Source organism: Eptesicus fuscus, chromosome 9 (assembly GCF_027574615.1).
Source record: "Eptesicus fuscus isolate TK198812 chromosome 9, DD_ASM_mEF_20220401, whole genome shotgun sequence".
Lineage (NCBI taxonomy): Eukaryota > Metazoa > Chordata > Mammalia > Chiroptera > Vespertilionidae > Eptesicus > Eptesicus fuscus.
In genome coordinates this window covers 31662898-31689990 of record NC_072481.1, presented here as the reverse complement: position 1 = coordinate 31689990, position 27093 = coordinate 31662898, and the positions used below count along the sequence as shown (strand labels likewise).

Here is a 27093-nt window from a genome sequence, read left to right as displayed (position 1 = left end):
ATAGTGCGGACAGATCGAGGGCCTTTCCAAATGGGGGCTGCCCCGGGAGACCTCACTGGCAGAAAAGAGTAGTCACTTGACCTTCTTGGACCAGTGGGTGTCTTCGTTCTGAAGGGAGGACACAGGGCTTCCATCATTCTCAGAGAAGCAGCTGGTGTCATCCAGATGATCTAAATAAGGATTTCCCAGCCTGCCTTTCTCATTTCACCCCAACAGACCTCCCAGCCCCCACAGCAGCCCCTTTCCTGCCTCCCAGTCATGACATGCTCTTTCCTGCCTCTTTGCATTAGCACATGCTGTTCCCTGTGCCTGGACGCCGTTCCCACTCCCCTACCTGATGAGTCTCCTGGCAGCGTGAGTTGTTTCTCCTGGCTCCCCTAGCACTTACACAAGCTGAGCCAGTAATTTTAACCCTGTCTTGTTCCCAGAAGCCTTACAGAGGAAAGCATTTATGTCTGTGCTTGTCTCCATTTGAGCCTCTAGATCCACTGTCACTCTCCACCCTGCTCCGTGCCCTGGGGATCCTGACCAACATGGTCTGCATCCCTCTGGGTTCAGCCAGTGAGGGCCCCCCTAGGAGACTGAGGGTGGAGGAGAGCTTGTGTCCCTTCCTCACCCTTCAGGCCTGAGGAAGTAAGGACCCCACTTGTCACTACTCCCAGCTTCGCACTCTCCTCTCGTTTCTCCACACCTTTGTAAATAACCCCTGTATTGCATATGTACAATGGAATACTACTCAGTCTTTAAAAAGTGAAATCTTGCCATTTGTGACAATATGGATAGACCTAGAGGGAATTATGCTAAGTGAAGTAAGTCAGACAGAGAAAGACAAATGCAATATGATTTCACTTACATGTGGAATCTAAAAAGCAAAATAAATGAACAAGCAAAACAGAAACAGACTCATCGTTAGAGAACATTTTGACAGTTGCCAGGTGGAAGAAGGGTTGGGGGACTGAGTGAAAAAGGGGGAGGGACTAAGAAGTACAAACGGCCAGTTATAAAATCAGTCACTGGGTTAAAGTACAGCAGAAGGAATATAGCCAATCTAATCTAATAATAGACAAATATGCAAATTGACCGCACCTTCGCTACACCTAAGCCACGCCCACCAGCCAAGCCACGCCCACCAACCAATCAGGACGAGCATGCAAATTGCCCCAACAAAGATGGCGGCTAATTTGCATATCAAGACAGTGTCGAAAGAAGCCAAGAGCTACAAAGGGGAGTAAAGCTTCGAAGAAGCAAGCAAGCCAGGGGGGCGGGGGGGAGGAGAAGGGAGGAGCGAAGTCAGGGCCGTAGGCGAAGGGAAGGAAGGCGGGCTGGAGGAGAAGGCGGGGCCGGTGGCAAGGGCGGAGCGGAGGCGGGGCCGGGGCCGAAGGGAAACGCGGGCAGGCTGGAGAAGGCGGGGCCAGTGACAAGGGCGGGGCAGAGGCGGGGCCGGGGGTGAAGGGAAACGAAGGCGGGCTGGAGGAGAAGGCGGGGCCGGTGACAAGGGCGGGGCGGAGGCGGGGCCGGGGCCGAAGGGAAACGAAGGCGGGCTGGAGGAGAAGGCGGGGCCGGCGGCAAGGGCGGAGCGGAGGCGGGGCCGGGGCCGAAGGGAAACGCGGGCGGGCCGGAGGAGAAGGCGAGGCGGGCGGCAAGGGCGGGGCAGAGGCGGGGCCTGGGCCGAAGGGAAACGCGGGCGGGCCGGAGGAGAAGGCAAGGTGGGCGGCAAGGGCGGGGCAGAGGCGGGCCGGAGGCGAAGGGAAACGCGGGCGGGCTGTAGGAGAAGGCGAGGCGGGCGGCAAGGGCGGGGCAGAGGCGGGGTAGAGTGCAGCAGGAAATCCCATTGCAGGAATTTTCCTGCAACGGGAAAGCTAGTAATGTAATAACTATGTATGGTGTCTATGGATACTAGCTAGACTTATTGGGGTAATCATTTCATAAGTTATATGTATACATGTAAAAACTATGTTGTACACCTGAAACTAATGTAATGGAATATGTAAACTTTAATTGGAAAAGAAAAACTTTATTATAAAGAAATAGCCCCTTTATTTAACTCGTTTCGGATTCCTGGTTTCAGTGGGCTGTCTGCTGGTTCCTGCCGACCCCCAGTGATACGGTCCCTTCCAGCACTGTGTGCCTTCGAGCCGGTTCTTCGCCCAGATGGTGAGCTCCTGGAGGGAGGGGCCATGTCTGCGTCTGTCTGTGTGTCCATGAGGAGGGCGGCTCAGAGAAGACACTGGGAAATGTCCTCGACTCCAATTGCACCAAAGTCCCATACTGCCACACACGTAGGGTTGAATGAATGGAATTGCATCAAATTCATCCACGGGCTTGCTCACTCATTCATCCACACGCATGGAAGGCTCGTGTGCAGGCTCTGATGGGGGCGGGGGGACAAGGGGAACACTGCCCTCCTGGAGGGGATCAGGCGTGAAGGGGCAAAAGCGAACACAGCCGCCCACCATTTCAGATGGTGACAGGTGCCATGACAGAAACAAATAAGCCCACGGGGGAGCGAAGGACAGGTGCGGTGTGGCGCCACGTGGTCAGGGCCTGTGGTCCGAGGAGGATGTGAAGGAGCCAGGTGGGGCACTGCTCCGCGGGAGGACGGTCCACACAGAGGGACCAGAAGACAGACAGGCTGGGTGGGAACAACCTCCGGCTACTGAAGAACAGCAGGAGAGCAGCGGCTGGGCAGGCTGAGTGGGGGGACTCATAGGCCATGGGGTGGGGACTTGCTTTCTTGTCAGGCCCCTTCCAGCTCTGGGATTTGAGGACTCCTCAGGGAAGCCCTTGCCAGGCGCAGCCTGCCAGCCAACCACTTCCTGAAGGTCCTGTGTGGGGCGCTCTCCGCATGTTCTCTTGGTCCTCACAATGACCTGATGAGGAGAGTCTTTCTATCCCCATTCCACACATAGAGAAACTGAGGCTCAGAGAGGCTGAGCAACCTGCCCAAAGTCACACAGAGTCAGGGACAGAGCTGGAGACGAACCCAGGTCTGTCTGACCAGCAGTCGTGAAGGAGTTTTCCCAGGGCCAGCACATCCATTTGCCAAGAACTTCCTCCTCAGCAACACTGGCCCTCAGGGACAGGCTGCAAGGAGGAACCGAGCTCTCAGCTGGGGGGAGGCATGTCTCACGGCCACAGAGACGATGAGGAAGGAACTGGGGTTCAACCTGGCTCTTTACACAGCCCCCCCACTCTCTGAAAAGGGGAAATTGGCAGGTGAGCAGGAAAGCTGTGCCATGCTCACCAGACACTCTCCCAGGGCCAGGGCGTGCAGGCTAATGGGTATCATCTCAGACCTCTCATTTCTAATAGACACTGTGCTGTCACAAAGACTGTTATTTCCTGCGGCTCACACAGGATAATCAACATGCTGGCTGCCCGGAGGGCAGGGAATGGCAGTACCTGGGCACGTTCGTGAAGATAAAGCCACCCTCTCCCTCTCAGCCATCCCAGTTCTTTCCCAACCAGACACAGCTGTGATGTTGGAGAGCATTGGCCTGGGGTACCAAGAGGACCCCAGCTCTTGGCATAGCGCCCCGGTTCGGGGAAGAACCGGCTCCTTTCAGACTGGCTTCAGCATTTCATAGCCATGTTATCTTGGCACAGCACTTTCCCTCCCCAAACCCCAGTTTCCTTATCTGTAAAATGGGGGCAATGTGTGTCGGCCTCACTGGTAGGTTGAGTGAGTGAGATGCCAGACACATCTTAAACACCGGCCACATAGCGGGGGCTTAGGAGGTGGTAGCTATGGCAGTGACAGTGCTGGAGGGGATAATGATGCCTCTCGCATTTTGAAAATAGGGAAAATGAGGCCAGAGAAGGGAATGGGCTCTCCCAAGGTCACACAGCAAGTCAGCGGTGAAGCTGGACCAAGAACTTGAGTTTCCAGGCTGGGCTTTTGCATGGTCAGTGGTAAAGTTTGTTGCATCCGTCCTGGGCACTGCTGGGCATGATCTCCCTTAATCCCCACAGTGAACTGATGAAGAGGCGTTGTTATAGAGGTGAGCTACCTTGCCCAAGGTGACATAGCTAGCAGGTAGTGGAGCCCTGGTGGTCTGGTTTTACCTTAGGAGGTCTGGCCGCAGAGCCTGAGCTCTGGCCTCCGTGCAGTGACCCTTGAAGACCGGCGGCTAAGAGTAAGATGGAGGCCCCCAACTTTCCCACGTGTGCATGTCCACCCACACAGCCACACACTCAGCTCCGACAGCGAGGCTCTGCACAGGCTGAGCTTTTGCCTCCCCCACCATGATGAGCTGACAGGGACAAGGCCAGTCGGGCCCACCAGTCTCAGGTCCCACCAGCTGTACCCCATGGGTTCTGGAGGGCAGAACCTGGGGTCACCCACAGAGAGCATCTGGCGTGTACCCAGTCCTTCCCAGACAGGGAAACTGAGACCCGGGTGGTTTGTGAAGTGCTCACAGATGCAGGCTGGTGATCGCAGCTTGGCTCAGCGGCTGGAGGGGGCTGAGAGTGAGAAGGTGGGTGGGAGGGACTGAGGGAGGGGCCTCTGTTCCAATACCCCGGTAGCAATCAAGGCTCTCTCCTGCCGTCACATTCATGACCCCGACAGACCTCCCTAGTGCATCCTGTTGCTGCATCCTCACAGCAGGCTATCTTCTCTGTATTTTGCAAGTGAAGATATCAAGGCTCATAGAATCAGAGTGACTTGCCCAGGCTCACACAATTAATAAGAAAAACTTGAACTTGAACCCAGTTCTCCTAATGTCTAGGCAGCTCTTTCCCTTACTTCATTTCTTCCGTTGATGGCTCTCTTCTCTCTAGTTCTTTACTCTGCAAGCTACCCAGGCACCTGCTCTCCCCATCTCTGCTACCCAACCATAAGCACCTTGGAGCAGCGACTTCCTTGATGTGTGGACCATTGTGTGCCTGGAGCCTGTCACAAAACAGACGCAAAGCTGGAAACCCATGGATGTTTGCTGGGTTGTTGAAGGAATTGTAATTGGACTACAGTTTTTTAAACTGGGATCAGTGGTCAGCATGGTCAAACGTGGAGATTTCTGTTATTGTGGAAGGACTTAATGGAATGGTTTATTATGCAAATATAAAGGTGAACAAGGGAAAGTGTTGTCTTATAAAAGTATTTTTTATTTCTTTTTCATTAACAAGACTACTCCACTTCTTGGTATGAAGAGCTCTGAGGAGGTATGTGTCAATTCCTCAGGTCTTCTCACAGGGACCCAGCCCCTGCTCCTGTGGTGAAACTTAGAAAAATGTGAGTGGACTGGAGTAGCTCTGAGTACACTGGAGTAGCTCTGAGTGAAGTCCAGTGGCAGGAGAAGGTCCAGAGGGCTCCATGAGGACTCATCTGCAGGGGAAAGGTGGTTTGTGATCTAAGCTCAACATCAGGGGTGAGGAGGACAGAGACTCACAGGACTTCAATCAGCGTTTCAGTCAAGGATCACAAGCTATTTTAGGAAAAACGTCAACCACACACCAGTCCCTGGCCTCCAGCCTCACTGTGGAGCACAGTGTGGGTCTGCCCAGGTTTATACCGGGGTCTGACCCAGCAGGGCATCGCCACCTCGGTGGGCAGGCATCCCCCAGGATGCACACAGTCAGTCTTCAGCAGGAACACCATGTGGCAGGGCCCGAAACGAGAGTGGTAGGTGGGGTTTCCGCTCCCTCTCTGTGTTGTGGAGTGTGAAGGCAGGACTGGGCTGCGTTAGATGAAGTCCTCAGGGTTCTTGGGTCAGTTCAGGAGAGTGAAGGCCCCTGCACGGGTGCTGAACTTCCTGCTAATGGAGGGTTGGGATGTGTGATTAGTTGGAAAAATAAGAGATGCCCTTATTTGTACCCCGAGTTGGTGAAATACTCTTACAAGTTTCAGGACCAGTCAGCGTTATCCACCATGTCTCTAGCGACAGTCACACACAGTTCTTTTATATTTTTAAAATTGACAACGGCAGTTGCATACACATGCGTGCCATGCTATATAGTTCACAAAGCTCTTAGCCATTCAGGCTCTTCTCTGAGCCTCCTGCCAGCCCTGTGAGATAAGCATGGCAGAGGGGTGGTCCTTAGGAAACTCAGGCTCAGAGAGGGGCTGTGACCTGCGCGTGGTCACCAACAAGTCGTGAGGCCCGGTCCCGCCCCTGTCGTAGGGTTCCCCCGCCGCCCCGGGGAGGCCAGGTGCCAGCCCCCTACCTTGCCTGCTCACAGCAGCATCAGGACCACGATGGCCATGACCATGAGGACTCCAGCCAGGATGCAAAGGCCCAGGAAGACAATGTCACTGGTGTCCTGGGCCACCAGGGCCACAGGGCCCGGCAGTGCCTCCGCCTCGTCCCTGGGTGGTGCTTCCTGCAGGTGCTCGGCCGTGGCAGCATAGGGCCCCAGCCAGTCGGAGCCGGACAGCAGGTGCACAGAAGCCTCCTTGCGCCGGGGCTCACAGAGGACCTCGTACTGGTGGATGTCCTCCTGCCCGCTGGCCGAGAAGTCGATGTACAGTGTGCTGACGATCACTGAAGTGTTGTTCCTTCTCTGTGTGGGTCACAAGGGGTCACTCACACCTGAAGGGGCCCAGAACGAACCCTGTGCCCCTAGATATGTGGGGACTCGGTACCAAGGGGGCAGAACCCAGGAGCCCAGGCTCTAGTCCCAGCTTGGTCACTGACTCCCTTCCCGCATGGAGCCTCAGTCCCGTCCCCCCCTCACCCCCCCCCGTAGAAGTTCACTGTGAGGGTGTCTGGAAGGACAGTATCAGATTGGATGGGCCAATATTTGCTCTGGCTTCAAAGAGGCAGGTCTATGACAGATAGTGACAGTAACCACGGGGACATCTGCCATGTTCCAGGCTTTGTATCCTAAGGGCATTCTCTCATTTAATTCTCACAACCCTCTCTTATTGGTACCATTAATATCCCCACTTTACAGATGAGGAAACTGAGGCCCAGAGGTCAAACCCCTTGTCTGTAGTCGCACAGCACACAAGTGACAGGGAACATATTCTCACCCAGATCTGCCCGATCCTTAATCAGAACATGGGACCAGAGAGTTTAATCTCCCTTCCTCGGCAATTTACAGATGTGAGTACTGAGGCCTGGCAAAGGCAATAGCACCCGGAGCTGGGTCCGGAAACCAAGGCTCCTGCCTCCCAGGTGGAAGCTCTGTCCCTGCTGTTATGTGATCTTCCTTCTGGAATCTTTCTCCCACGTATGTCTGCAGCAATTACGTGTCCCTGCTGTGGAGTCCCTGGTCACCAGGGTGGCACCACCTTAACGCTGGGAAGAGCCATTGAGGAGTGAGATGTGAGGTTTGGCACACTGTTGCCCTCCCAACCCCCATGGATGAGGAAGGCAGGAGTCAAGCTGCCCTGAGATGGTGAGGTGTTCAGGCGGGGACTGGGGGGCAGTATTTATTTATTTATTTTATTTTTATTTATTTATTTATTTATTTTTTTAAATATATTTTATTGATTTTTCACAGAGAGGAAGGGAGAGGGATAGAGAGCCAGAAACATCGATGAGAGAGAAACATCGACCAGCTGCCTCCTGCATAGCCCCTACTGGGGATGTGCCTGCAACCAAGGTACATGCTCTTGACCGGAATCGAACCTGGGACCCTTGAGTCTGCAGGCTGACGCTCTATCCACTGAGCCAAACCGATTTCGGCTATTTATTTATTTTTAAACATATTTTTATTGATTTCAGAGAGGAAGGGAGAGGGAGAGAGAGAAGGAGAAACATCTAAGATGAGAGAGGATTACTGATCGGCAGCCTCCGCACGCCCCCCTCTGCGCGCACCTCCTCCCCCACCAGGAATCGAACCTCAACCTCCTGGTTCATAGGTCGACGCTCAGCCACTGAGCGGGGCTGGGGGCAGTATTTAGATGGGCAGACCAATGTGGTCTGCAGTGGAGCGGGGCTGGGTGGGGGCTGCAGTGATGCAGGGCGACACGCCCTCCCTCCCTAAACCTGCAGCCGCCGGACACTTTCAGGTTGCCCAGCTGCCCCTGCCCAGGGGTGGCACCTCAGACGCGCCTTCTAAGCACCAAAGCTGCCTCAGACAGAGCGAGCAGTGTGAGAAGTCCCATCTCCGGACACTTCGTGCCCTTGAGGGTCCCTCCCAACTCTGGGTTTCCCAAAGGCCCCGAGTCCATGTCCCCAAGGAGCCTGGGCATTTGTGCCCTCGGCCTGTCAGCCTCCACACCCTCTGAAGAGGATGTTGTCCTGGATTTTTGTAACAGAATCGGGACTCGGAGCAAGAAAAAGGACCTGAGAGGGGAAGGGGACCAGTCAAAGGGCCGAGGTGAATCTACATAAGGGAGGGAGAAAAAAAATCATACAACGGGGAATGGCTGCGGAAGGAAAGACCAGGGGAGATGTGGCAGCTATGAAGTCAAGTCCGCGGTGTTTTCTGCGACGCACAGAAAGGCTGCCGTGGCTCCTGGCCTGTGAGCCACGCACCTGAACGCCGCTCAGTGCGGAGACTGCTTCTCCTGGTCTAAGCCCTAAAAGCATGACACTGAGAACCCGCGCGACCCAGCTTCTCTGCTTCCGTTTCCATGATATCGACTCCAAGGTTCTATGATTCCGAAGTCCCAAGTTCTGGTGCTGGTTCCATGACTCAGAGACTCTGTTTGTGAGTTCCTCCTCCTAGATTACCCGATTCCTTGTTTTATGATTCCTTGTCTTCATCATTTCATGGTTCTGTGGAACGTGTTCTGCCCCAAAGAAAGCCCTGGGGGATTTAGGTCACGGACTGGGGTATGAGCAGATTATCTTAGCAGCCAACACTACCGCCGCCCCTCCCCCCCCCCACTTCCTTCTCTCAGATCAAAGGCTGTGGCTGCTGGGAGGCAGGGGAAGCAGGGGTGGGCTGGAGGGGCCGGAGGGGCCGGAGGGGCCGGAGGCGTATATTCGGCTAATGTTGGGGGTGGGGAGTACAGTTCGCTGGAAAGCATGTGATTTCTGCCAGGCCAATCTGGCAAATCCCCACATGCCAAGGCTGGGGGGTCGCCCTGAGAGAGGCCACTGTTCCTTCTCCCCCTCCCCCCGCCTGGCCTGCCCCCGAGAATGCAGACACCCAGGGTGCTTGGGGCACTGCTCAGCGACTCAGAGGCCCAAGCCTGGGTTTAAGGTTTCCAAAATACAAGGATAGTAGAAAAAATTCATTTGCAAGCCTCACTGCCTTTGGAGGGAGGTGGATCCTGTGACTTGAAGGGCCCTTTTGTTTTGTGGAGCCCGGGGAGGATTGGCTCACGGGGCTGGGGGAGGGGCGGCTCGAGGCGGCAGGGCTCCCACCGCTCTGCCTGTGGAGGGGCGAGGACTGGGTGGCCCCGACAGCAGGAAGGCCTCCACGGAGGCTCAGCCCCTAGGGCCTGTGGGAGGAGCCTCCAATAGGGGCTTTTGGTTGGGGCGGGTTGTGCGATGAGCCCCCCCTTCTCTGTCTCCCTTATTTGAGCTCTTTGTTGTGTCTACACTGAGCAAGTTTGCTGAGGTAAAGCCAAGCGGGGCTGGACTTTGTACCCAGACTTGTGCAGTCACCAGAGCCAGGAAGAGAAGCTGCATTCTCAGGAATGGCAGGTGCCTTTCAGCGGCCGTCAGAGCCCCTCGGTCACCCCTGCCCGCCCCTCTCCAGCCCCTCTACCTGAGATTCAGTGCCGCAGGTGTCGAAGCGGGCCTGGATCCGGAAGGTGCCGCCGACTTCCTGGGCGGCACAGCGCCGGCTGCCCAGGTAGACCTGGGTCCGCCCCAGAGGGGCCAGCGCCTGCGTGGAGATCAGGATCTGGAAGTCCATGCGGGAGCAGCTCACGTTCATGGGCACAACTGGGGACAGGAGGAAGGAGCTGGAGGCCTTAGGGGCAGGCAGTCTGACTCCCACCCGCCCCCCAAGCTCCCCCTCAAGGGTGGTGAATGGGAAAACTGTGAGGTAAAGCCCTCAGGGGGAAGTTCTAGGCAGTCCTATGGGGAAGTTCTAGATGCATCACTCCATGTAACTCCATCAGACAATGAGCTGCCCATCAGACGCCATGCCTGCATCTCGGCGTCCTCCGAGCCTCCCACGAGGCTTGGCAAGCGCAGTGGATGCTGAATGAATGATTGATTGATTGATTGATTGATTGAATGAACAAATGCATATTCTTAATCATAATAAAAGCTACTGTTTGCTGATCACTTCGCCATGTGCCAGGCAATTCATTCATGGCTAACAAATATTTATTGAGGGCCTACTATGTGCAGGCACTATTCTAAACACGACAGATACAGTACTGGAGGGGAAAACCCAGCCAAATATCCCTCCCCGCTTGGAGCTTACACTGTGGCCCTGCAAGGGGACAATAAATATGTAAAATACACTAAGTGTCTGAGTGGTCTGAGGGCAAACCAGGCCAAGAATAATGACAGAGCAGAGTGTGGGGGCTGGAAATGGTGGTTGAAGAAGCCTCACTCTCCCTCACGAGGACTGACGACCCCAGGAGGTGAATGTGACTAAACCCCCCTCCCTACAGTTCTGGGAGGCGAGGCTCTGAGAGGTGAAGCTGTTTGCTGTGGTTCAGTTGGGATCTTAACCATCCAGCCTGCAGGATTCAGAGGCCCTGAGTCTTCACCCTCCCTGGGGCCCCCTGCTCCCTCCCGGCCAGGACGGTGCGGCTCAAGTGCTGGGTCTGTGCAAGCACGTGTGTGTGTGTGTGTGTGTGTGTGTGTGTGTGTGTGTGTGTGTGTGTGTGTGGCAGTGCCTGCTGGGGCGAGTGTAGGGGAAAGCAAGGGGGTGACTGGTGGGAGGAAAGGGAAGGAGCTGGCAGGAGAGGCCTGGAGCTCTCCACGCCTCTTCGGGAAATGCCTCAGACATATTTCAGCCTCTGGTGTCTGGGCAGTCGGGGATTTATGGGCCCGCCGTCTCCCACGATGATCTCGGTGGCGCTGAACTGTGTGTCACCTCTGATGGATGCTGGGCTGTCCTCTAGCCCGGAGGCCGCTGGCAGCCTGGGCCACAGCTGGCGCCTTGCCCAGCACGAGTGCCCCTGTCTGACCCTGGGCTCCCACCAGACCCGGGAGGGAGGTGGGGTGGGGTGGGAGATGGGGGAGCCAGGATTACAGCTGCCCCACCCTCAGTCTCTAGAGGCACCCGAAGGAGGAGGGGCTTGTCCGAGATCTCACAGAGCTAGGAGAGGACCCAGGCCAGAGCCGAAAGGGACTTTAAAGGTCCTTCAGCCAATGTCCTCATTTTACAGGTGGGAAAACTGAGACCCTCACCCCCAGCGCCCCCAGAGAGAGAGCGACTTGCCAGCTAGCTGTGGCAAAGCCCGTGGCACCTGGCTCTCCAGAGTACAATCTGAGAAGGGGATCCCTCTAACCCAGGACAGTTCCCTTCTCCCAGTTTAGGGGTGGAGCTGACTGAGGCCCAGAGAGGGTGGGTCTGCCCAGCTCACTTCCCCGCCACTAGGCCACTAGCGGCTGCAGCTCGGCTGTTTCCTTCCGCCAACCCCTCTCGCACCTGAGGTGAGGAGAGAGGAAAGATCTTTCTAATGAAGAGCAAGCCTGAGGCACACGGGAGAAAGAAATCCACCTTCAGCAAGGATGCCCTCAGAGCCAGGCTCTATGACCCGTGTCACCGCATTTCATCTTAATGGCTGCCTGTCTGGGGCATTCCTCAGCCCCTTTTACAGAGGATCCCAGATGCAGACGGATGGTCAGTGAGTGGCAGCATTTGGATGTTGACCCTGGTCTGCCTGAGCCCAGCTGTGGGCCCCCTCCCCAGGGCCCGGCTCAGCCACACAGGGAGGCAGGGGAGCCAGTTCTAGTCTTGGCTGTGCCGCTCTCTGCCCATGCGGCCGCAGTGAAGTCCTGTCCTCTCTCTGCACCTTCGTGTCCACACCTGCACAGCAAAGCGCTCCCACCTGGTCCGGCAGAGGGCAAAGTGGGTCCGGAACACAGGCATTTCTGACCCATGGCCCAGGGAAGCCTGCTGAGAAGAGGGGCGGAATGGTGAACACTGTCAGCTGGCAAATCTCACGGGCACTTTGGAGCTTGGAAAAGCTGAGTAGCAACTTTCCCAGCCTCCTCTGCCGTTAGGCATGGCCACCTGACCAAGTTCAAACCAATGAGACCAAGAAGAAATCTTTTGGCGGCTTCTGAGAATGATTTTGCTTTCCTGATAAAAGGACATTTGTGGCCGGCACCTCTCCTACCCTCTTGCAGCCTTGAACATGGATGTGATGCCTGGAGCTGTGGCAGCCATTTTGCAGAAATGAGGCCAAGAGGCTCCAGAGAAGCTGGGACAGGTTGAGTCCCTGAACCAACACAGAAGCTGCCTAACTCCAGACTTGTTATGTGATGAAAACAAAAGCCATTTGTTCAAGCCACAGTCACTCAGGACTTCTGACACAAGCAAGGCTCGTCGGCTTCTATGTGGTTACACCAATTGTTTACCATAAATAATATTACCATATTTTATATTACCTCTGGATAGAGCCGTGGTCAGCAAACTGCGGCTCGCGAGCCACATGCGGCTCTTTGGCCCCTTGAGTTTTTAGCAAAGGCCAGCTTAGGAGTACCCTAATTAAGTTAATAACAATGTACCTACCTATATAGTTTAAGTTTTAAAAAGTTGGCTCTCCAAAGACATTTCAGTCGTTGTACTGTTGATAGTTGGCTCTGTTGACTAATGAGTTTGCCGACCACTGGGCTAGAGGATCGAGATCAAGAGAGGCCAGAGGCTCATGGAGGGAAGAGCCAGATGAGAAGGGAGGAGGGACTGCAGAGTTGGAAGCTGGAAGAGTAGGTCCCTGTAATAGTGGGAATCCGCACGGGCCACACTGGTGCAGGCTCAAAGGTCCCAGAGGGGGCGTCGGCGGTGGGGGGCCCGGGAAGAGGACAGGGAAGCCAGTTCGTGGGATGGAGGAAGGAGGCTGCGAAGACCTGGGACCCCAGCCTCGCCTTCCCTTCCAGCACCCCCGTCCCCTGCACCCCCACTGACCTCCAATGTAGGCCACAGAGAAGCCCCTGCGGGCGGTGCTGCGGTCTGCGTGGAGCAGAAGCAGGAGCTGGTTGCGGCTCGAGGTGACTGGCGGCGGCAGGTGGCGGCCACACCAGCTCCCCAGCAGGGGCGCCTCCTCGCTGGCCCCATCGAAGGCTGCCAGATGGTCGAAGTCACAGGTCTTGGTCAGGCTGTTGGGCCCTTCCAGTTCCAAGTCCAAGAAGAACACCTTGACCCGGTAGCCAGGAGGCAGGCGGATGGTCCAGTGGCACCGGACGTTGTTGGGGTAGGAGCTGGGGTACTGTGGGCTGGAGAAGTTGCCCCGCACGGCCGTGTACACCTCCTGGCATTCCCCTGGGGAGGTGGGGGTGGAAGGAGCAATGGTGAGAAGGATGGAGACTGTCGCTTTCTGCAGCCACAGGGTGAGCAACAGTCACTTATAGTGGTCACAGCAGCACCCTGGCAGATTGTGGGCACCATGGCCAGGAAACCAGGCAGTCGATCCCAAAGCCTGTGTTAGCCTGAGGCTAGCTGAGAGCCAGGACTCTCATTCCTATTGATGCCCGCCTTCATGAGTGTTGGCTCTGTTAGGAATTCAAACACAGGCCCTAATACCTGTCCTCAGCGTGGAGTCCAAACTTGGACGTGACAATGTGGTTCATGACCGGACCTTCCCCTTTTCTCACTGCCCCTCACCCACCCCACCTTCCAGCCTCACAAACAGCTAGTACTGCAAGCACAGTGAGCCCTCTCTGTCCTCCAAGCCTTTGCACATGCAGATCCCTCTGCTTGGAACACCCTTCGCTTCCTTCTGCCCCTGGCTAACTCCTTCAGAGCACTGCCTAATTCTCTCCTCTTCCAGGCTGCCCTCCATGATTCTTCCTGTTACATAGCATAGGTCACAGTGAGCTGTCTGTCACGGTCTGTTTCCTTTTCCATCTCCTCCTATAGATGGTGCACAGCCAAGGGTTCATTCATTCATTCACTCGTACCAATGATTAATTGAATACCTACCACATGGCAGGTGCAAAGATAAGCCCATAGGAACTCCCAGTCAGGCAGGGGAGATCGACAGGCAAACCACACACAGAAGTGGTATGTTAGAGCAGGGCTAACACTTCTGCAAGGAGCTAAGGGAGGGGGGCTGATTCTGGGGGAATCAGGAAGGCTTCACAGAGGAGGTGACATGTTCATGCCTCGGTGTTGGCCAGGCAGGAAAGGGTGTGCGAGAGCATTCCAGGCAGCGAGAGGGCAGAAAGCACAAAGCCCAGAGGCAGGGACGTGTGCCCTCTCCCCCGACACGCATGCGGGGAGGCGGGGGCCCAGCACGCACCGGAGTCTGGGCTGTGCCGCCAGGCCCTCCTACCTGAGAAGTAGTAGGCCTTGAAGCCCCGGCCGCCGATGTTGAAGTCGGACTTGAAGACCACCTGCAGCTCGTAGCCCCGCGACACCAGGGTGGGGGGCCTGGAGCCGCCACAGTAGTGGTGCCCACGGGCGGGGCCGGGCGCCCCCAGCACAGCCACGTAGTCATAGGTGCACTCCGCACTGCCCTCCACCTGGAAGTCCACGAACACCAGCTTGACGGTGGCGGGGCCGGCGGCCCGGATCACCCAGCGGCACTCCACGTTGTTGGGGTAGTTGTTGGGGTACTCGGGGCTGGTGAGGACCCCCGACAGGCCCGTCAGGACGCCACCACACGCATCTGCAAGCGAGCCCGGTTGAACCAACCGTTCTCCTTCCCCGTGGATCCCCTCCCAAGGGGACCCAACACCCCCAACATGCCACTCCCACAGGCCTGGGCACCCCATCCACTGGGCACTTGCCAAGTGGCAGGCACAGGCCGGGCCTTAGCGCCCGCACCACCTTTGTAAACGTCACCATAACCCTATGCTATGGGGGGGTGCGGGGGTTAGGGTTAGTTTCCCATCTTACAGTCAAGAAGGTGGAAGATCAACCAAAGGACTTGTACGCATGCATGTAAGCCTGACCAATGGGCACAGACAACAGGGGGATGAGGGCATGAGTGGAGGGGATGGGGGGTAATGGGGGAATAAGGACACATATGTAACACCTTAATCAATAAAGAAATTTATAATAAAAAAAAAAAAAGGAAGATGGAGCCCCAGGAAGTTAAGTAACTTACCTGTGTGAGTTTGGGTTCACCTGGGCTCTGAGACAGGGTTTGAGCACAGTGAGTTTATGTGGGGAACGCGGGGTCCCTGTGTGGGCGGTGAGGGTGAGGGACACTAAAGGGAAGGGAAGGGGCGGCGGCCACTGAAGGGCGTTGCCAAGCCAGCTGCGGAGCCCTGTGGGGAACCGTGCAAAGCACACCGCTCAGGGTGATGTCACCTAAGATTAGGGAAGTGGGGCTCTCATACACCCACTCCCGGGGATCCAGGCCGAGGGCTGCTGGGGTAGAGGTGACCAGCGGAGCTTCAGAAAAAGCCCTCAAGCAGAGAGATGAGGAGGTTGGCAGGAGTCGTTAAAGTGGCAAGGCCCAAGGGACGTGGCCAGGGGCCTGACAGCAGGTCACCGGTCTGGTAACGTGGACAACGGGGTCCGACTAACGGCAGAGCCTGTGCACATGACCTTGTGATGTTCACTGTCCCCTCCGGCCAGGCCAGTGGGGTACAGAGGCTGAGGTGCCTGAGTTCGGAAATGCTATTAAACCTCCCTAACAGGTGAGGAAACGGAGGCTTAGAGAGAGGATCTGATGAAGTAGAGAGAGGCTTGAAGTCTGAAGACAGGTGTCCTCCCAACTCTGCCTCATATTAGCTGTGTGACCCTGGGCAAGTCACTCAGCCTCTCTGAGCCTCAGAGGAATATTAGAAATCCTAAGACCTGCCCAGCCTGATCGACTGGGCTCAGATTCATGCAGAGCCTGAGAAGATGTATTGTGACCAATACAACCAGGAGGTGGTTGATGATGAATGCTGGGACTAGCTGGGGGCCACCAGCTGGGAAGGCACACTCGGATGTATTTCCTGGGACTCCAGAATCTCGCCCCAGGGCTGTGTGGACCGAGTTCTGTGCTGGGCAGCTAAGGACTTCACTTCTGAGCTGTGTGACCTTGGGACGTCTCTCTGGTCTCAGATGTATCGTTTGTGAAATGAGAGGGCGGGTCTGACAATCTCGGATCCCTTCCAAGGCTAACACCCTGGGAGACTCTTTGCACTTGTGCTCCGGGGCTCCCCAGTGGCCCCGATAGGGAGCATCTATCTGCAGGCATCTGGTGCGAATTTCATCCTTATGCTGTATTCAAACCATGTTTTAATGCTGTGGAAGGCAGAGTCCACAGTTACGTCTTACATGTAAAAATTTAACTCATTGGAGGCCACACTTATTGACTTACGTCTTCGGTGACTGGCTTATAGTAAGTAAATGTTAGAAACAGGAGCTTACAAAATAAATGCACACACTAAAATGCCGCCTTTATCTCGCCTCTATCAGGGATTAACAGAAGATTCCATCTGATAAGAGGGTGCTGCTGCTTTAAAGAAGGCTGGAGCACACTGCCCATGGTACTATGACCTTGATATCTAAACATTCTAAAAATCTAAGGGTCTAAGGTTCCAAAACTGCTGTTAAATCAGCCTGTGATTTCTTGTGTTTTAGCACCTACAGTTCTCTGCCTCTGAAGCCAGAGAGAGCTGGGGCCCACCTGAGCCCCGCCCCCACTGCCGAGGGCGGCCTAGCACTCCAGCTCCCACGAAGAAGGCCTTGGCTTTGGCCTTGGGAGGAGGCAGGGGTGAGTTTGTGCAGAGGAGCCTAGGGCAGGGCCGATGAGTCAGGGGGAGCGGCAAGGAGAGCCAGGCCTCTGCCTCCCTCGGGGACTGGGGGCAGCTGCCATCCTGGTGGAAGGAGGGAGGGGTCGGGACCCCAGATACTAGTAGGAGAGGCGAGTTGGGAAAGGCTTTGGGAGGGAGAGCGCGCCAGGTCCATACAGACCCTGTGCCCCTCCGTCAGAGAACCTTGGGGGTGGGTGGGTCACGTGCACGTGAAGCAATGGATGCCACAGAGGGGCCCGCAGCAGTGATAGCACGGCGCCCTCCTGTGCCCGATGCCAGGGCAGGGATAAGAAGGATAAGAACGGACGAGCACGCGAGGCCTCGTCCTGAGCACAGTGAGACCTCCGGGCTCCCAGGAACATGAAGATGGGAACCCGCAGCAGCCTCCCTTTGCCCCATGAGCCACGAGAGCCGGGTCATCCGGGTTCCGGAGCAGCCTCCCCGCCCAGATGCTGAGCTCCTGGAAGCCTCCCCCGACCCCCACCCCAGGCCCTCCCTCTGCACTGCCAAGGCCCCCTTGCCTTTCTGGTAGCCTGCGGAGAAGCCGCGGCTGGCCACGTGCTTGTCTGAGTGGAAGATGACAGACATGATGTGCCAGGAGGAGGTGAAGGGTGGCGGGGGCACCTGGCCGCAGAACCGCCCCAGCAGGTTGCCCTGCTCTCCCGCGGCCCCGTTGTAGATCTCCAGGAAGTCGAAGCCGCAGGTGTCGTGGAATTCCAGGTCGAAGGCGTGGAAGGTGAGAAGTACGGAGGAGCCCTCGGCCACCACGATCAGCCAGCTGCACTCCGTGTTGTAGGGGTAGAGTCCGGGGAAGTTGGGGCTGGAGAAGTTTCCAGAAGGTGCTGAGAGCACCCCCCCACATTTGACACCTGGGGCAAGAGGGGAGAATGGCTCAGAGTCAGCACTGGGGTCTTGGGTAGTGGGCCCAGCTGCTGGGTTATCGGGGTGGGATGAAGGAGCACGAGGGCATGGTCCTAAGTTAATTCATTTATTCATGTAGTTGTTCATTTATTTACTTATTCAAGTATGTATAAAGCATTATTTTATTCATTCAAGAAATATTATTTGAGTGCTAGGCGTTGTTCTAGTTGCTGGGGTTATAGCAAGAACAAAAGAGATGAAATTCCTGCCTTCACGGAGTTTACATTTGGTGGGGAAGACAGACAACAAACATAATAAGTAAAACATAGAGTATATTAAATAGTTATACCACTAAGTGCTATGGAGAAAAGGCAGGGAAAGGAGACGGTGTCAGGGTGAGCCAATAATTTTAGATAAAATAGGGCCATATGCCAAGCCCTGGACATGTGCAGGAGGGAATTTAAAAATTTAAAGAAATAATAATCCCTCACCCTCACCCTATATGAAAATGTGCACAGCCTATTATAATGTTATAAAGTATATTCTTTTTTTAAAATCCTCACCCAAGGAGTGAGGATATTTTTTCCATTGATTTTTAGAGAGAGTGGAAGGGGGATGGGGGGAGGGAGAGAGAGAGAGAGAGAGAGAGAGAGAGAGAGAGAAACATTGATGTGGCAGAGACACATCGATTGGTTATCGATTGGTTGTCTCACACACAGGCCCTGACCTGGGGCGGGGATTAGACCTGCAACCCAGGTACATGCCTTTGACCAGGAATTGACCCTGAGACAATCTGGTGCACAGGCCCACGCTCTAACCACTGAGCACCCTGGTCTGAGCAAAAGCATATTCTTATATGTACACTAGAGGCTGGGTGCATGAAATTCGTGCATGGGTGGGGGTGTCCCTCAGCCCAGCCTGCACCCTCTCCAATCTGGGACTCCTTGAGGGATGTCCGACTGCCCATTTAAATGGGCAGTCAGACATCCCTCTCACAATCCAGGACTGCTGGCTCCCAACTGCTCGCCTGCCTGCCTTCCTGATTGCCCCTAACCGCTTCTGCCTGCCAGCTTGATCACCCCCTAACCACTCCCCTGCCAGCCTGATTAATGTCTAACTACTCCCCTGCCAGCCTGTTTGCCCCCAACTTCTCTCCTCTGCAGGCCTGGTCACCTCTAACTGCCCTCCCCTGCAGGCTTTATCACCCCCAACTGCCCTCCCTTGCAGGCCTGGTCCCTCCCAACTGCCCTCCCCTGCTGGCCATCTTGTGGTGGCCATGTTGTGTCCACATGGGGGCAGGATCTTTGACCACATGGGAGCAGCCATGTTGTGTGTTGGAGTGATGGTCAATCTGCATATTACTCTTTTATTAGATAGGATAGAGGCCTGGTGCACGGGTGGGGGCCAACTGGTTTGCCCTGAAGGGTGTCCCGGATCAGGGTGGGGGTTCCCTTGGGGCATGGGGAGGCCTGGGTGAGGGGCCTGTGGTGGTTTGCAGGCCAGCCACGCCCCCCCTCCCACCCCCCCCCCCCCCCCGCCTGGCAACCCAAGCAGAGGCCCTGGTATCTGGGATTTATTTATCTTCTACAATTGAAACTTTGTAGCCTTAAGCGGAGGCCAAAGCAGGCCAGGGCTGCAGAAGCTTGGCTTCCTCCATTGCTAGGGACAACCCTAGCCTCCTGCTCTCTCCAGCTCTGTGGCTGCCGCCATTTTTGTTGGGATTTATTTATCTTCTATAATTGAAACTTTGTAGCCTTAAGTGGAGGCCTGGGCCAGCCAGGGTATGCGGAAAGCTTGGCTTCCTCCATTGCTGGGGAAACCCAAGCCTCCCTCCTACTCTCTCCATGGCCGCAGCCATCTTGGTTGGGTTAATTTGCATACTTGCTCCTGATTGGCTGATGGGCGTGGCCCGTGGGTATAGCGGAGTGATGGTAAATTTGCATATTACTATTTTATTAGATGGGATATTTGCTTATAGTTTTAAAAAGAAAACAATGGAAGGAAATTAATTATTCTCTGTCAGGGGAAGGAGGAAACAGGCATGACTGCTGGAACTCTTTACATGCAAGTTGTTCTATCATTTTGACTATATAATTATGAATAATGTTCATATAATTTTTAAATTATAAAAAAATATTTAAGTAACCCTTAAATATCCCAAACCGAAAAACTTAACTATATATCTAGTTGAAGGCACAGTCACATGGAGAAAAATGATTTCCACATGACTTTGAAAGACTATTTTGACTGTACATTCCTGGTGGAGTAGATCCAAGAACAAAACCACAAAGAAATCATAAAGTATATTTAGCAGACTGACTATTTGGAATAATAGTAAATACTGACACTGTATTTTATATATTGAAATAGAGCAAGTATGCTGATGTCGATAGCAATGAAGGTTTCAGTGTGATAGTGATACAAATATAAAAATTAAGTAAAACCCTGTGATTCTTCATTTGAATTAAAAACATAAGTATGAATTTAAGATTTTTTTACTTCTTTTTAGATTTTTTTATTTCTAAAAAGTCATTTTCAAGTTCTGTTCACTAAAAAGGCCTAAAAGAAACAATGCTACAATAATATTTTGCACTCTCTGCCATAGATTAGGGTTATTATGTTCAACTAGAATGAACCAGAGCTCCTTAGAGAACCAATGACTCCAGGACAGGAAATATACAAAATACACTTGGGACATCTTGTCACACCAGAAAGCAAAGAAGCTTCCGAAGACTGCTGGGATTGTGTCAAGAGATGCCTACCTGCAGGGCTCCACTGGCTGAACAGGGTACAATTTGAGCATCAAAAGAGAATAATGATTGCAGTGGATTGAAACACATTAAATACATAAACATTCATGAGTTCACAATGCAACTCTAAAGAAATAAAAAAGAAACTCACTGATTTCCTTTAGTGGTTGCTGGGGCATAAACTCATTATTTTAAAATTAATATTTAGAGAAAGAATTAAGCATCTACTTGGCCTTTCCTGTTGTGGACTGTATTTTGGGATAACCAAACAGCCGATGAAGGGACACTGTTATTTATAGTTGACTGCAGAAAGGATAACCACGTTAGGAAAATGTGATTTTGTAATCCTTAATGAAATAATCATCTTTGATGTCTGTTCTAATCCCTGACTAAAAAGGTAAATGAGGATGGGTAAATAGGTATTCCCTGTAAAATTCTTTCAACTTTGCTATATATTTGAAAATTTTTATAATCAAAAAAGTTACTTTTATTGGCAAGATGAAAAGGCAACCTATGGAATCAGTGAAAATATTTGTAAATCATACATCTGATAAGGGTTGAATATCCACAATATATAAAGAATTCATACAACCCAATAGCAAAAAAACAAACAAAACACATAGTCTGATTTTAAAAGTAGGCAGAGAAACTGAACAGACATTTTCCAAAGAAGACATACAAATGGCCAACAGGTACATGGAAAGGTACTCCACATCACAAACCTTCAGGGAAATGCAAACCAAACCACAGTGAGATATCACCTCACACCTATCAAAATGGACATCATCAAAAAGACAAGAGGTAGCAAGTGACGGCGAGGAAGTGGAGAGAAGGGAACCCGTGCCCCGTGGTTGGAAATGTAAATGGTGCGGCCATCATGGAAACAGTATGGCGGTTCCTCAGAAAGTTAAACTTAGAACCACCCTATGACCCACCAGTCCACTCTGGGTGTATGTCCAAAGGCAATAAAAACGGGGTATTGAGGAGTTGTCTGCACTCCTAGATTCATTCCAGCATTTATGACAGCCAAGATATGGAAACAACGTAAGTGTCCATCAATAGATGAATGGATGAAGAAGATGTAATATGTAAATATATATACACACAGTGGAATTAAAAGAAGGCCATTTTAGCCTGGCCCGTGTGGCTCAGTGGTTGAGCACTGACCTATGAACCAGGAGGTCACGGTTTGATTCCCGGTCAGGGCACATGCCCAGTGTGGGGTGTGCAGGAGGCAACCGATCAATGATTCTCTCTCATCATTAATGTTTCTATCTTTCTCTCCTTCTCTCTTCCTCTCTGAAATCAATATTTTTTAAAAATAAAAATAAAAGAAGGCCATTCTTTCATTTGTGACATGGATGGACCTTGAGGACATTCTACTAAATTAAATAAGACAAAGACAAATATTGCATATCACTTACATGTGGAATCTAAAAAAAAAGTCAGCCCAGCCGGTTTGGCTCAGTGGATAGAGCATCAGCCTTCGGACTGAAGGGTCCCAGGTTCAATTCCGCTTAAGGGAACATGCCCAGGTTGCAGGCTTGATCCCCAGCAGGGGGTGTGCAGGAGGCAGCCAATCAATGATTCTCTCTCATCATTGCTGTTTCTATCTCTCCCTTTCCTTTCCTCTCTGAACTCAATAAAAATATACTAGTATTTAAAAAAAAAAGTCAATCCCGGGGGAGATGTCAGTATATATATCTTTCTCTGTTAAGATATATTCTGAAATATTTATGGTGAAATAATATATCTGAGATTGGCCTTAAATTTGTCCAGACCCCCCAAAAAATGGAGGTGGGGTAGGATAAAGAAACAAGACAGGCAGAATGTTGGTAATTGTTGAAGGTGGTTGTTGGAGACATAGAGATACATTATGTTATTTTCCTCTACTTTGTGTATGTTTGAAATTTTTTGTAATTAAAGGTAAAAAAAAAAAAATAACCAGCACATTCTTGGTCACCTTCTCAGTGAGGCTTTCCCCAACCAATGTAACCCTCCCGTCCCTATACTCTTTCTCTACCTTTGCTGCTACATCTTTCTCCATAGCTCTCGCCACCATCCAGTGCACACTGTCTATTTGACTTGTTTGGTTCATTACTAGTCTCTCTCCACAAAAAGGTAAGCTCTCTGAGAGCAGGACTTTTTTTGCGTTTTGTTCTCTGCTGTATCCCAAGCACCTAGAATAGTACCTGGCATAAAGCAGATGCCCAATACATATTTGCTGAAAGAATGAGTGAATGATCTTATAGCATCCTCACAATAGCCCCATAAAGTAGACAAAGCAGGTGTTACTGACTCCATTTTACAGATGCGAAAACTGAGGCCCAGAAAGGGAAGTTACTTGCTGTAGCTGTCATCTATTGCTTTGGTCTGCCCAAAGCCCATTTCTCCATCTCTTGCAACAGCACGCCCCCTCTTTTAGACACTGGCTCCCCTGCCTCCATGTGGTAACACTCCTGCTATAAGGGTAGACACATGAGCCAGCCGGGCAATCCTGGGGCTCCCACCACCACCGCAGTGACTGGCTGCAAGGTACCTGTGGTCTAGGTCAGGCCAGAGTCCTGCTGCAAACACCTGGAGGAGAACCTGTCCTCCCTGGCCCCTGGGCTGGGAGTGAGAGCCCTGGGCGGGACCATGCGCAGGGCCCATTGAGAAAGCTTGTCAGCAGGTGGCGAGAACCATGTGAAAAGTGGAAATGACCTTGAAGCCAAGATGTCCTGGCTGAAGGCATCCCTGAGTCCAGCTAAGTTACACTCCTGCCTCCCTCATTACAGAGCCAGTGCATTCCTCTTTTTGCTTCAACTCATTCAGGTTGGGTTTGTCACTTGCCATCAAAACCATCGTGAATAATTCCACTAAGCCCAGCCAGTGTGGCTCCGTTGGTTGAGCATCGGTCCCATGCATCAAGACCGTGGTCGGCAAACTGCGGCTCGCGAGCCACATGCGGCTCTTTGGCCCCTTGAGTATGGCTCTTCCACAAAATACCAAGGCCTGGGCGCGTCTATTTTGAAGAAGTGGCGTTAGAAGAAGTTTAAGTTTAAAAAATGTGGCTCTCAAAAAGAAATTTCAATCGTTGTACTGTTGATATTTGGCCCTGTGGACTAATGAGTTTGCCGACCACTGCATCAAGAGGTCACCAGTTCGATTCCCAGTCAGGGCACATGCTCTGGTTGCGGGCTCATTCCCTGATAGGGGGCAAGCAGGAGGCAGCCGATCCGTTTAAGATGTTTCTCTTTCCCTCTGAGTAGTTAGACATTAATCAGGCTGGCAGGGGAGTGGTTAGGGGGTGATCAAGCTGGCAGGCAGAAGCGGTTAGGGGCAATCAGGAAGGCAGGCAGGCGAGCAGTTGGGAGCCAGCAGTCCTGGATTTCTCTCAAATCAATAAGACTTTTTTTTTTTAATAAAAAGGAATACCCTTAAGCAAAGTTCCTGTAAGAGAAGACACCCTCACGGAGCATGTGCCCTGTCCCAGGACTGTGCTGATGCAGAATGGGCCCCTCCCTGGAGCTCACAGTGGGGAGGTGGGGAATGGGAGGGAGGAAAGCCAAGCAAAGGAGACAAAGTCCTGCAGCGTGATTGTGCTCTGGCCACACCGGGGCTCTGGGGCCCAGGGGCAGGGAGGCCAGCCTTGCTGGGGCCAGCACTATTAGAGGAGGGACAAGATTCACAGAGGAGGTGGTATTTGAGTTGGACTAGGAAAAACGAGACGGTATGTTTGTTGGGAAGGTTTGGAGAGAGGGAATGGCACGAGCAAAGGCTCAGACCCACCATCACTTCTGAGCCTCAGTCGTGTGTCTGTAAAATGGGGAGAACGACACCTCCCTTGCTGGGCTGCTGCAAGCAGTGATGGCATAAAGCCACGCAGGGCTGCAGTGTGTACACCAGCTCACATCACCAGCTCCCCGCCTGGCCGCGGGGTCAGGCCAGGGCGGGAACGGTGCCTGCTTCCTGCCTTTACGGCGGGGGACAGAGGCAGTCTGGCCAGTAGCTGTCCTTGTCCTTCCCCAGCCACCCCACAGGACAGGAAAAGCCGTGACAGAGTCGAAGCAGGACTTCTATGGCCAGGAGGCCCTGGCACCACCGCGAGTGACTCAGCCAGGCACCCTGACCCTCAAGGTCACCCAAGGCCACCAAAGCCTGGGTACTGGAAAATGGGGACAGCTAGCTCCTCCCGCTACCCAGGCATGAGGTGAGACACCTGGTGCCCAGCCCCTCTGTGCCACCAACTAGGTGACCGGGAAGTTATGTTTCCTTCCTGCGTCCTCCTACCCCACCCCCCCCACCCCTCCCCATCCCTGTGAGCCTGCAGGAAAAGGAGGCTCCAGCGGTGGTTTGCTGAGCCCCAACTGCATGCCTGCCCCTCGATGGTGAAATGATATCACCTTCACTTCCCAGACACCCACACAGCACTCGAAGGGCTACGGCAGCGCCATGCGGCCGGGGGCCGGGGTGCTGGCCGAGGGCTCTGGGAGCTCGAAGGAGGGAGCGTCTGAGGAGAAGGAAGGGACCTGGCAAGGCTCCTGGAGGAGGTGGGTTGGACCTTGGTCTGACGGATGAGCCAGATGTTCCAGGGTGGAAGAGACAAAGGGACCCTCCGGCAGCGGAGCCGAGGGTGAGAGCCGCGGGCGAAGCATCTCCGGAAGGGGTGTGACCCTGGGCCGCAGGCACCGAGGCTGGAAATTATGTGGAAACCGGAGCCACGCTGCAGGGAGCCGGCTGCCATAGGAACTTTGATTTCGCTTGGTCGGCAGGGGAAGGACAGCAGGCTCTCAGGGGCGGAACGAAGACTCCTTCCAGCAACAAACCTGCAGTCGTTCTCCGAGCCATTCCCTTTGCCTTGGCAGCGTGCGGCCTTGGACAGGCTACGTAACCTCTCTCACCCTCAGGTTTTTTCGCCTGTAAAACGGGGGACTAATACCCACCTTGAAGTCTGTTGTGAAGATTAAATGCAATCATAAATGTAAAGCATCCAGCACAGAGCAGGCGCTCAGTAAATTCTCTCTTCCCCCATCTCAGAAGCGAATACACCCCCAACTCAGCCAACTTCCCAACGGGCCCTCCTGCTTTCTGGCCTCCCACACAGAAACCTCCCGGGACCCCCGCTGCTGCCTGCCCACGCCTCTCCCCTCCTCCCCATCCCTGCTTGTCGCCAGGAGCTCCTACCTTTCATGGCTTGGGCCCTCGGGCCTGGGCCCAGCAGAGCCACTGCCAGCAGCAGACAGGACCCCAGCTCGGCCAGCATCTCCCCACCTGGGACCCCCCGCGAGTCTGCAGGCCGGGCGGGCCAGGAGCAGAGGGTCTGGAGCCGGGGAAAGTGAGGTGAGACCGAAAGGGCCTTCGAGTTAATGGTGGTGTGAATAATTCATCGGCGCCTCAAATTAGTCACCTGATCCCCAGGTGCTTCCTTCACTCCACCCTAAGGTGACGGATCTAGTGTCGCCCGGTTTACACGTTCTGAGATCTGCACTGGCCGCCTGCGTGGGGCAGGGAAGCCGGCTGGGGCTGGAAGGGAATTTGGTGGTGGAGAAGGGGCATGAGTCTGGGGCTAGACAGGCTCCTATCGATCCCAGATCAGCCTCTAACGTGCTGGGTGACCTGGAACAAATCATCTAATTCCTCTAGGCCTCAGTCTTACTCATCTGTCCAGTGGGACCATTCAGCCCTGCCAATAGGCTGGTTGTGGAAATGAAACGTGACAACGTAAGTGGAAGCACATAGCGGGTGCTTGCTCCAGGTTTTCCCTATCTCCCCTTCACAGGGGAACTGAAGGGCATCTCTAATTAGTGGGACGACGGGACAAGCACCCTTCGGACACGCTTAGATGAGCTCAGAGGGAGAGCGAAGGAGGTGGGAGTGGACAGCTGACGAGGGAAACGTCTTCACGGAGGAACGCAGCAGGAAGAACACACGGGGATAATCATATTGTGCCGCTCCTAACGCGGTCGGGACCACAGTGTAAATTCTGGCCAAGAATATTAAGTGTTCACTCCTTTATTGATCCACAGACCTTGCCGGAACATCCCTATGTGCCAGACCCTGTGCTCGGAGCTCGGCTGCAGAAATGCCCTCCACGGCTCGGTGTCCCACAGGAACCGGGACCTTGCTATTTCCTCCAGGAGCCCTGTTTGGTTCCGTTCAGCCCAACACACATTTCCTAAGCTCCTCTGCTCAGAGCCTGCACCAGGCACGGGGCATCTGGGGTAAAGGGGGCACATTCCCGCCTCCCAGTGAGGAGCCTGGGCCCCGGTTAGACAGACAGGGCTGAGTCCTGGCTCTCCCCCACCCACTGCCAGGCGGTGGGAGCCGGGGAAGTCACCTGAGCTCCCCAGGCCCGGCCTCCGACTGCTGGGAGCCTTTAGATGAGCTTGTGTGTGGGAAGTCTTCGCCAGGGCTTGGCTCCGTGCTTAGGAGCAAGTATGATTTTATTCCTCACAGGAACTCAGATGTCCACCTGCCAGACCACGTGTTGCCCCTGGCCCGTCCTTTGTCAGGAGGTCCCCAGGGAGCCCAGCGTGGGAGGCCACCTGGAAGGTGCTCAGCAAAGAGCATCAGGAATCACCAGGCCTGAGGGATCTGCTTACCTGCGGGCTTGATTGGCAGGTGGAAAGGTTCAGGATGAGAAGCCAGTTCAGGGTGTTGATGCGCAGCTTGCCATTCATTGTGGGCCAACGAGACTCGGCCCCCATGGGCTCCTCCAGATGCCGAGAACCAATTCCAGCATGTAATAATTACAAGAGTTTTACCAAAAGGTT

General features: G+C 53.8%; 1 protein-coding gene across 1 annotated transcript; it reads right to left on the bottom strand.

Annotated features, from left to right (window-relative positions):
- Positions 1 to 5108: 5108 nt before the first annotated feature.
- CDCP2 (CUB domain containing protein 2) lies at positions 5109 to 25583 on the bottom strand. Its single transcript, XM_054721127.1, has 7 exons — positions 25505 to 25583; positions 17249 to 17596; positions 14306 to 14641; positions 12940 to 13293; positions 9610 to 9788; positions 6166 to 6501; positions 5109 to 5756 (listed from the first exon to the last, which is right to left on the bottom strand). The coding sequence occupies exons 1-6, from the start codon at positions 25581 to 25583 to the stop codon at positions 6175 to 6177; spliced, it is 1623 nt and encodes a 540-aa protein (XP_054577102.1). The 3' UTR covers positions 5109 to 5756; positions 6166 to 6174.
- Positions 25584 to 27093: the final 1510 nt, after the last annotated feature.